General features: G+C 47.5%; 1 protein-coding gene across 1 annotated transcript in view; it reads left to right on the top strand.

Annotated features, from left to right (window-relative positions):
- Positions 1-382: 382 nt before the first annotated feature.
- Positions 383-11,013, top strand: part of LOC102235963 (casein kinase I-like) — an 11,172-nt gene continuing 541 nt past the window's right edge. Inside the window, exons 1-11 of the mRNA XM_023341473.1 lie at positions 383-670; positions 1,639-1,736; positions 2,814-2,924; positions 2,993-3,141; positions 3,926-4,154; positions 4,230-4,400; positions 4,479-4,627; positions 4,926-5,124; positions 5,195-5,340; positions 6,343-6,396; positions 9,593-11,013. The exon at positions 9,593-11,013 is cut by the window's right edge and continues 541 nt beyond it. Of these exons, the coding sequence (XP_023197241.1) occupies positions 636-670; positions 1,639-1,736; positions 2,814-2,924; positions 2,993-3,141; positions 3,926-4,154; positions 4,230-4,400; positions 4,479-4,627; positions 4,926-5,124; positions 5,195-5,340; positions 6,343-6,375 (1,320 nt within the window). The 5' untranslated portion in view covers positions 383-635 and the 3' untranslated portion in view covers positions 6,376-6,396; positions 9,593-11,013. The remainder of the gene's footprint in view (positions 671-1,638; positions 1,737-2,813; positions 2,925-2,992; positions 3,142-3,925; positions 4,155-4,229; positions 4,401-4,478; positions 4,628-4,925; positions 5,125-5,194; positions 5,341-6,342; positions 6,397-9,592) is intronic.

Here is an 11,013-nt window from a genome sequence, read left to right as displayed (position 1 = left end):
AAGTTAAATATTTAGTTAGGAAGTTAAGTCGGTGTGTTTTTTATACTAAATGTTCACAGTAAAAAGGTATGGAGGGTTGAAGACATTATACAGTAGTGTAGAAATATTTAGTTTGCTAGCTAGATACATAAACTAAATATTATGTTAGATGTTTATTGCTAATTTAGCCAGAAACTACATATTAAGTTTACAACAAAGATAACAAAACTAAGTATTTAGTTAGCAAGTTAAGTATATTTAGTTAAGCTAAACGTTTGTTAGCAGCCTTGCTCCAGTTTAGGTGAACTTTTCCTTCGCTGCATGTTGGTGAATGTTTCTGATTGCGTAATCTCTGGATGTGCTGCTGCTTTAAGAACATCCGGGCATCTCTGGCTGTCTGCGGATGACATCATTGATATTGTGAGCGGTGTAAACCGAGAGCGGACTGGGTGTGAGGCGCAGCCACGCAGCGGAGAATCAGCGACTTTTAGGCTCTTATTTATATTTTATTTCTCTGACTTCAGTCCAAAATGCAGTGAAGTCGAAGCGCCGCAGCGGGAGGGACGGAGTGGCAGCGCGGCGTGCGGGCTGCGCGTTCAGGTCACGCATCTCTGAGGCTATGATCCGTCCCGGACTCCGTCGGCGCGTCGCTGTCCATGGTCCTGACTGAGACGGAGCGACCACAGAGCCGGTGAGGAGGTCCTGGAGGTTCTGGGGGTTCTGGAGGTTCTGGGTCGTGTTGGGCTGCAGGGCGCGGTTAGGATCCGACGCTGCGGCTGCGGCCGTCGCTATCTGGGGCAGATGCGTGAAGCGTCCCGCCTTGTTGTGGCTCCTGGCGGAATATCTGCTCAGAGGCGGTAGATGCTGCTCATTTTCCTGCGTTTGGATGCGGGTTGTGGGTTTGTTTGGAGTCGCTGGAGTGAAATATGGAGCTGGTTCTCATGGAGCAGCGGGAGATCCGGCTTCCCTTCCTGCAGCTGCAGGACGGATCAGTTACACAACTCAGCCCGTCCTGCTCCGAACCCAGTCATCCAGATCAGCACAGGGGAGAAACAGGAAACAGCAGCGATCATTTACATCATTTAGTCTGTTATAAGAGGGGAAAGGATTTAATTCTTCAATATCTTCACCATATGATGCTAAATATTTACAAACTAATTAATTTTTTTTGCTAACTATTTAGCTCAGACCTAAATATTTAGTCAGAAAGTTAAATATAGTTCAAGGCTAAATATTTAGCTATGTTAAATATGTAACAACCTAAATATTTAACTATCTTGTTAAATATTTAGGTAGCAAATTAGATGTTTATGTTTGAACTTTGACATTTATAAATGAATGAATAATATGGTGGAAATTATTCTTTTCTGACAAATAAACCAAAATGTTGCTGATCATTTTTCTGTGGTTCCGTCAGTTTCTGATTGTTTCCAGAGTTTCTTCTCTCGGTGTTTCTGCGGGTCGGTTCTCTTCGCTCCTCCTGGTTCCCCTGACCCAGACTCATCTTCATCACTGCTTTTACTTCCTCCTCTTCCTCGTCTCCTCCAGTTTTCTTTGCGCTCATGACACAGCAGAGTTTCTTTTTCCTGCAGCTTTGCACCACTTTGTGTTTGCTGTATTGATCAGCAGTGACTGACTGGTGGTTGTGTTGTGTCCCAGAGAGGTGAAGCGCTCCGGAGCGATGGAGCTCCGCGTTGGGAACAAATATCGCCTCGGGAGGAAGATCGGCAGCGGGTCCTTTGGAGACATTTACCTGGGTGAGAATCAGCTTCCTTGGTTTACTCACACACTTCCTCAGGTTTTTGTTTCGTCTTTTGCAGTACTGTACTCAGACCTCTTTTTTTTCAATCTGAAAAGTGTGGTGTGCATTTTGTATTCAGCTGTAAGTCTGCTTAGGAAATTCATGTTGTGGGACATATTTAAGTCTAAAGACTTAAAATTTTCCTCATTTTTGCTAAAAATGGGATCAAACTCAGTCAGACTAGATGGAGAACATCTTTAAATATCAGGTTTTAAGTTAGAGTTAGATCTGAACTTTGACTAGACCCTACTGTATAGTGCGTTCTGTGACTTGAGGCGGTTGAGGCTACTGCTAATATACAATAATAATTTATCCTTGCTAGCTAGCAAAGGTATATTAGCAGCTAAATTAACAGGAAAATTGTTTCTGGTTCCTGCAGTGGAAAGAGAAGGAGAAAAGCTAATGTAGCTAAACGGTAGCTAGCAATGGTCAAAGTGTAGCTATTGTGCTAATTCCTGCATATTTACATTGCCATGAATTGTAGTAATGTTGATTAATGTGCACTATGCTAATTAGATCAGATCAATTAAATTATTTTTTGTGTCTGTTGTGTGTAAATTTATGGCCAGTTGGTTTGATGATGATGATCCTTAAGATGCTTCAATCAATCTGTTTGGGTCTAAGACTGTTTCTCTTGTTACATAAAGGTTTTAAAAAGTCTTCAATCTGAATTGATGAAGCCCTGTCTGTCTGTCTCCCTGTCTGTCTGTCTCCCTGTCTGTCTGTCTGTCTGTCTGTCTGTCTGTCTGTCTCCCTGTCTGTCTGTCTGTCTGTCTGTCTGTCTGTCTGTCTGTCTGTCTGTCTGTCTCCCTCTCTGTCTGTCTGTCTGTCTGTCTGTCTCCCTGTCTGTCTGTCTGTCTGTCTGTCTGTCTGTCTCCCTGTCTGTCTGTCTGTCTGTCTGTCTGTCTCCCTGTCTCCCTGTCTGTCTGTCTGTCTGTCTGTCTCCCTGTCTGTCTGTCTGTCTGTCTCCCTGTCTGTCTGTCTGTCTGTCTGTCTCCCTGTCTCTCTGTCTGTCTGTCTGTCCGTCCATCAGGCTCAAACATCGCCACAGGAGAGGAAGTGGCCATCAAGCTGGAATGTGTGAAGACCAAACATCCGCAGCTCCACATTGAGAGCAAGTTCTACAAAATGATGCAGGGAGGAGGTGAGGCTTCCAGGTGACATGAGTTTAAAAGGATCCAGTTTCCCGACGCTCCGATGTTTTCCCTCCAGTGGGAATTCCCTCCATCAAGTGGTGCGGCGCCGAGGGAGACTACAACGTCATGGTGATGGAGCTGCTGGGCCCCAGCTTGGAGGATTTGTTTAACTTCTGCTCCCGTAAATTCAGCCTGAAGACGGTCCTGCTGCTGGCCGATCAGATGGTGAGACAGACAGACAGACAGACAGACAGACAGACAGACAGACAGACAGGTCCAAAATCACAGCAGGGTTTTATATTTCTGAGATTTGCTAACATTATTGTTAGCGAATCTGGCATTTGAGAGGCTACAGTTAGCGTTGATGAGCTAGTGTTAGCTTTGATGGGCTAGTGTTAGCTTTGATGGGCTAGTGTTAGCTTTGATGGGCTAGTGTTAGCATTGATGGGCTAGTGTTAGCATTGATGAGCTAGTGTTAGCATTGATGAGCTAATGTTAGCTTTGATGGGCTAGAGTTAGCATTGATGAGCTAATGTTAGCTTTGATGGGCTAGAGTTAGCATTGATGAGCTAGTGTTAGCATTGTATAGGCTCGTCACTCACAACTCTTACTTTTTTAAAACAGAACATGCTTGTCATGCGATGTCTGTAAGTTGCCGTGTTTTTAAACAGTTTACTGTGATGCAACTTGACATAAAACAGAAACAAACTGTGTAATAAAGAGCTGAAGTTGGCTTCAGGTTGATAAACTAATGTTATTTAATTTTCACAAACCAAATAAAGGTTTAACAAATCACACACTAGGTTTTAAATATTCTGGTTTTAATGTGGAATAGTGTAGTCCATGTTTGAAGAGTCTCAAAGTTTTTACATTTTGCCGCTGGAGGCACAACGGTCTGAAGTTTGGCACCAAGATTCTCACTCAGAGGAGCAAAGAGGCCGAGCAGAAGGGAGACAGAAACGTTTGGGTTCTGACTCGTACCAACGCCGGGTCGACCTTTCCTCCACAGATCAGCCGGATCGAATACATCCACTCCAAGAACTTCATCCACAGAGACGTGAAACCCGACAACTTCCTGATGGGCCTCGGGAAGAAGGGCAACCTGGTCTACATCATCGACTTCGGCCTGGCCAAGAAGTACCGGGACGCTCGAACGCACCAGCACATCCCCTACCGCGAGAACAAGAACCTGACCGGGACGGCGCGATACGCCTCCATCAACACCCACCTGGGCATTGGTAAGTTTCCCCTGCAGGCCTCCGGTCTCACCGCGCCGCCGCCGCCGCTTCACGCCGGTGAGTTTTCCTCCACAGAGCAGTCGAGACGAGACGACCTGGAGTCTCTGGGTTACGTCCTCATGTACTTCAACCTGGGTTCGCTGCCCTGGCAAGGACTCAAGGCTGCGACCAAGAGGCAGAAGTACGAACGCATCAGTGAAAAGAAAATGTCCACCCCTATCGAGTTGCTCTGCAAAGGATACCCCTGTGAGTCTGGATGAGAAATGTGTCATTTTGAAACAGTTTGTCCTTGAGATCCTCATCATTCCTTCCTGTCTCCGCCAGCCGAGTTCTCTACCTACCTGAACTTGTGTCGCTCTCTGCGGTTCGATGACAAACCCGACTACTCGTACCTGAGGCAGCTGTTCAGGAACCTTTTCCACAGGCAGGGATTCTCCTACGACTACGTCTTCGACTGGAACATGCTGAAGTTTGTGAGTGTCTTGTTTTTCTCTCTTTAAGTTAAGGAAACATCTTCCAGAAACTAGAGAACTTTGACTTGTTCGAATGCATCCGTTTTCTCCAGATTGTATGTTATGCCACTGTTTTCAGCCGTAAGATCTAGATGTTCCAACTCTTTCCAAAACATATCGTCAGAAATGCATCACTGATCATCAGGTCCACAAAGTTGCATCCACACTGAACCCTTCCTTCTGGGTGCTGTCCACCACGTTTGACTGGGGTTACGAGGTATTTGTGGTGATACTGTGAGCCGTGTTGAATCCTCTTCAGGGTTCCAGCAGGACAGCAGAGGACGGGGAGCGAGAGAGGAGAGAAGGGAAGGAAGGGGAGGACCGAGCCGGCGCGGGTCAGAGAGGAGCCGGAGGCCGAGCCCTGCCTCCAGGTCCGAACCCTTGTGCCGCCAACCGAGTCCGGAACGAGCCAGAGACGGCTCCTTCCAACCAGGCGTCGCGTGGAGCCCAGCCGTCAGGTCAGGAGCTCTTTTGGGTAAAACACCATCAGACCAGGTTTAGTTTCTGACCGCTGTCTGCTGCGCGCAGGAAACCGGTCGCCTCAGGCGGGCCGGGCTGAGAGAGCTGAGAGAGAAAGGAAGGTGGCGATGAGGCTCCACCGCGGCGCCCCCGCCAACGTCTCGTCCTCTGACCTCACTGCACGCCTCGACCAATCACGCATCACTGCCTCACAGGTAGGAAGTCTGGGATGGAGAGCCCACCTTTAGCCAAGGACCTCCTTCTGCTAGCCAGTTGGGTCCAGAGGGGTACTTTTAGGGTGACGGTCCGGTCGACCCGGTTCTACTGGAACCAGAACTCCACCATCTGCTCCACCTCCAGCTGCTGTGGTTCTCACCCAAACCAACCTGTTCCCCTCCTGGCCTGTGGGGGCGCTGCACCAAGAACCACTGAAGGAAACGACACAAAAACCTCTGAAGACGTTGAGAGCAACTTCCTTCTTCACCAGATGGAAACAAGATGGAGGATTTTAGTGTTGGAGGATTTCTCTTTAGTCTTTGGCTGAAGACCAGGAGCCATTTCTGCTGCTAGCGCTAGGCTAGCACATTAGCTTTGGTTGTATTTACCCAGAATGCCCTGCGCTGTAGTCCACTTCCTGCTTTTGGAGCGGTCTCTGGTCCGCTTGGTGTTCACATTCAAACTGAACCAGAGTTCACTTCAACCGAACCTAGACTGAGGTTTGGAGGACCAGAGGTCAGAGGTCGATTAGCGTTTACACCTCCAGCTGGACTGGACTTTGACTAAGCAAATGGACTGGAGTTGGATTAAAGTGGACTGGGCAGAGCTGAAGGCTGAATGCAGCCTTAAAAAATTATTTGCACATTTAGATTGACTCTGTTTTCCTCTAATTCAGAAAAGGGTCGAATATTAACTGATGATGAGTGAAAAGAAGCAGATGAAGAAACGAAGGACTGAAGAAAATTTTCAACTAGAGAGAAAATTTAATTAAGAAACTTTTATCACCGAGAATCTGTTTCCTGTATCTCTATAGATGTTGGCTCGTCTTTGACACAGAGTTTTATTAAAAAATAATATTTTCTTCTTGTTTGACCAGAATATGGATGAAGAACTTTATGTTCGTGTTCTCAGACGATCTGAACCAGGAGGGTCTGCAGGTTTAGGACTCTGAGTTTTTAGCATCTGAGCTGCTTTAAGCTCCTCTGTTCTCCTCCATGCAGGTCAGTGTCCCGTTTGAACATCTGGCAAAGTGACGTCCTGCTGGCGAGCTGCAGGTCAGTAACACAGAAACACCTTCACAGCATCAATCATCTGTTCCTGGAGGAAACATGGCAGCAGCTGATTGTAGATTAGCCTCCAGTCAGACTCAGCGTTTCCTTTTACTGACTGACAGGATGCAGCTTTAGCCGTTCTGCTCACAGCGTCCTGCAGGAGTATTCACACCCTTTAACTCTTTCACTTTATGAGGTGTTAAAACTTTATGGGTTTTTATTGGGACTTTTAAGGCAGCCGACAGGCGCAGACAGCAAAACACAGGAATGATGTAAACTCCAAAACACACACGAATGAAAAAGGAATGAAAAAGGAAAGGTCCTGCAGATAAAAAAATGCTGCAAGCGCAAAAAATAGAAGTAAAAAAATACAATGAAGAAAACAGATGCAAAACAAAATTAGCTGAAGCTAACACTAAGCCGCTAAACTCCTAAACACAAAAGATTAGCAGACGCTAACTCTAAATTACTAAGTACATAAAAATTGTTGAAATTAACACTGACCTGCTAAACACATTTAAAAATCATAAAGTCTCTGAAACAAATCTATCCTCCAAAAAAAGGTTTAGTTGAGACCAAATCAACAGGCTGAAGATTTTATCGCCCAGGTTTTATTAGAAAAACAATAAATGACGCAAATGGAAATGATTGATTTTGTTTTAACTGATCATGTGATTAATTGATTTATTGCTAATTGTGACAAGTCTAGCTGAGAATTAATTTAAAAATATATCTTCACTGCAAAAACACAAAATCTACCAAGTAATTTTGGTCTAATGCAAATAACTGGAAATAAAGCAAAACAAGAAACTTTTCATTGAGATATAGAAGCTTGTTTTAGGTAAATTATTCCTTAATATTGATAAAAAAGTTCTAATTGCTGTTCCCTAGCAACCCCTGCCAAGCCCCGCCCATTCCCTAGCAACCCCTGCCAAGCCCCGCCCATTCCCTAGCAACCCCTGCCAAGCCCCACCCGTTCCTTAGCAACCCCTGTCAAGCCCCACCCGTTCCTTAGCAACCTCTGTCAAGCCCCGCCCATTCCCTAGCAACCCCTGCCAAGTCCCGCCCATTCCCTAGCAACCCCTGCCAAGCCCCGCCCATTCCCCAGCAACCCCTGCCAAGCCCCGCCCGTTCCTTAGCAACCTCTGCCAAGCCCCGCCCATTCCCCAGCAACCCCTGCCAAGCCCCGCCCGTTCCCTAGCAACCCCTGCCAAGCCCCGCCCATTCCCCCAGCAACCCCTGCCAAGCCCCGCCCATCCCCTAGCAACCCCTGCCAAGCCCCGCCCATTCCCTAGCAACCCCTGCCAAGCCCCGCCCATTCCCCAGCAACCCCTGCCAAGCCCCGCCCATTCCCCCAGCAACCCCTGTCAAGCCCCGCCCATTCCCTAGCAACCCCTGCCAAGTCCCGCCCATTCCCTAGCAACCCCTGCCAAGCCCCGCCCATTCCCCAGCAACCCCTGTCAAGCCCCGCCCATTCCCTAGCAACCCCTGCCAAGCCCCGCCCGTTCCTTAGCAACCTCTGTCAAGCCCCGCCCATTCCCTAGCAACCCCTGCCAAGCCCCGCCCGTTCCTTAGCAACCCCTGTCAAGTCCCGCCCGTTCCCTAGCAACCCCTGCCAAGCCCCGCCCGTTCCCTAGCAACCCCTGTCAAGTCCCGCCCGTTCCCTAGCAACCCCTGTCAAGCCCCGCCTGTTCCCTAGCAACCCCTGCCAAGCCCCGCCCATTCCCTAGCAACCTCTGCCAAGCCCCGCCCGTTCCTTAGCAACCTCTGCCAAGTCCCGCCCGTTCCCTAGCAACCCCTGTCAAGCCCCGCCCATTCCCCAGCAACCCCTGTCAAGCCCCGCCCATTCCCCAGCAACCCCTGCCAAGCCCCGCCCATCCCCTAGCAACCCCTGCCAAGCCCCGCCCATTCCCCAGCAACCCCTGTCAAGCCCCGCCCATTCCCTAGCAACCCCTGCCAAGCCCCGCCCGTTCCTTAGCAACCCCTGTCAAGTCCCGCCCGTTCCTTAGCAACCCCTGTCAAGTCCCGCCCGTTCCCTAGCAACCCCTGCCAAGCCCCGCCCATTCCCTAGCAACCCCTGTCAAGCCCCGCCCGTTCCTTAGCAACCCCTGCCAAGCCCCGCCCATTCCCCAGCAACCCCTGTCAAGCCCCGCCCATTCCCCAGCAACCCCTGCCAAGCCCCGCCCATTCCCTAGCAACCCCTGCCAAGTCCCGCCCATTCCCTAGCAACCCCTGCCAAGTCCCGCCCATTCCCTAGCAACCTCTGTCAAGCCCCGCCCATTCCCTAGCAACCCCTGCCAAGCCCCGCCCATTCCCTAGCAACCCCTGCCAAGCCCCGCCCATTCCCTAGCAACCCCTGCCAAGCCCCGCCCATTCCCCAGCAACCCCTGCCAAGCCCCGCCCGTTCCCTAGCAACCCCTGCCAAGCCCCGCCCATTCCCTAGCAACCCCTGCCAAGCCCCGCCCATTCCCCAGCAACCCCTGTCAAGCCCCGCCCATTCCCTAGCAACCCCTGCCAAGTCCCGCCCATTCCCTAGCAACCCCTGCCAAGCCCCGCCCATTCCCCAGCAACCCCTGTCAAGCCCCGCCCATTCCCTAGCAACCCCTGCCAAGTCCCGCCCATTCCCTAGCAACCTCTGTCAAGCCCCGCCCATTCCCTAGCAACCCCTGCCAAGCCCCGCCCATTCCCTAGCAACCCCTGCCAAGCCCCGCCCATTCCCCAGCAACCCCTGCCAAGCCCCGCCCGTTCCCTAGCAACCCAGTTCCAGTTCCACTGGCAGATTATTTCACTTAAAACAAGACATATTTCCCATATTATAAGTGAAATAATTTACCAATAAAACTAGAGCTATTTCATCAATGATAAGAAATTATTGACTTAAAACAAGTTTCTATATCTTGATGAAAAGTTATTTGTATTGTTTTATTTCCACTAAACAAAAATAAGATTTTTGTTTTTGCAGTTTTTGATCAACAAGTTAGGAAACTGTACAACTTTTAGACCCTTTTGAAAAGTTTTTAATTAAAATATTGCATGTAAATTTTGTGCTGAGCACGTAAAGAAAATAATGTAAAAAAACTATTTTTCATTTGTAACTGAAGGATAAATAAATAAAAGCCTTTTGGCCTCTGAGTTTTCTCAGCTGCCGTTAAACCTTCCGGTTTTGTGACGTTTCTTTGTTTTGTGTCCCATCATGTAGCAACCGAAGGGCATCGAACCCCCGACTTTCAAATCCAAATCGAACAAATGAAGGCATGAATGGTGAGGGAGGCGGTGGGCGAGCGAGGACCCAGAGCGTCTGTCCGTGTGTCTGCCGGTGGGAGCAAAGCCTGATGGGAAACCAGTGGAAGAAGGAGAACCTCCAGCTGAACCAGTTTGGGCTTCGATCAGCGCTGGTACCGGGAGCTGGGCGCTAAACTTCGCTCCTCTTCACCTTCACATCAACACTGAGGCTCAATTTGCACAAAAAACAGAATGAAAACATCAAAGTGCACAAAAAGGACTAAAATTACACAACTGTGATTTATACGTGGAGTCGATCAAAAAAGATCAATTTGCTTTTGTTTGAGAGTTAAATCTGCAGCTTCTGCTGTTATTTATTCTGATCTACAGTTGAAGCCAGATATTTACATACTCTGTATAAAACGACATTCTCACACTCTGAGGGTAATTTTCCTGTTTTACCCCAGTTAGGGCAAACCTTATTTCTATTAGTTCAATGTCAGGTTTATGAGGAAAACAATATTTCTTAATTTCCTCTCAATTCGGATCAAAGCTTCTCAGGACGGTTTGCTGGAGTGGATCCAAACGTTTCAGTTTTTCCTCTGATTGGATTCCATTAAAATCTTTAATCAAGTTCATTTCAGGGTCTTTAATTAATTAGTCTATTTAATCAAAAACGAGCAACAAAATCTCAATTCAAAACCCCGATCATTCATGGAGCTTCTGGATTGTGGATGCTAACGTTAGCACTAGCTAATGCTAACATGTTTAGCATTAAGATGCTATCTCAGGCTAGCATAGCTTTGCTGATAGGCCGCCTTCTTTTAACAACAGTAGTCTTTTTCCAGCATCCAATCAGATTAAAGCAGAAATTAACCAAAGAAGAAGCTTCATCCTCCATCGCTCTTCTGTGTGCGTCATATTTACGGCCGTACCAGAAACGTATGAATACAAAGGTTCCGAACAAAAAAGATTCATTAAAATTTTTACTGCAATTAATTCAAATCAACTTGTCAAAGTTCCTGTGATGTTTGTCTCTGTGTCTGTCTACAGACTGTAAATTGTTTTTTATGTTTCTTTTTAGCGATGGCTTCTTCATCTCCGAGCCGTTCAGCCCAGACTGAACGACGTGGAAACTGAGATATTTTCAAACAATAAGTTTAGTTTTTGATGCTGTTTTACGCCAAACTGCGAAAACACAAAATCTACCAAGTATTTTTGTCCAGTTTCTGCTGCAAACATCTTATTACACCTGAAACAAGACAAAACTGACTTGCAAGACATAGTAAATAATTTCTTTATACTATTGAAAAAGCTTCAGTTTCACTGGTCAAATCTCATAAACTTGGTTTATGAATATTTAAATTCAAAGAAATTCTGTATAAGTTGTTTAAAATG

This window comes from Xiphophorus maculatus, chromosome 10 (assembly GCF_002775205.1).
Source record: "Xiphophorus maculatus strain JP 163 A chromosome 10, X_maculatus-5.0-male, whole genome shotgun sequence".
Classification (NCBI taxonomy): domain Eukaryota; kingdom Metazoa; phylum Chordata; class Actinopteri; order Cyprinodontiformes; family Poeciliidae; genus Xiphophorus; species Xiphophorus maculatus.
Note: the sequence above shows the minus strand (reverse complement) of the source record. Positions and strands in the feature narration are given on the sequence as shown.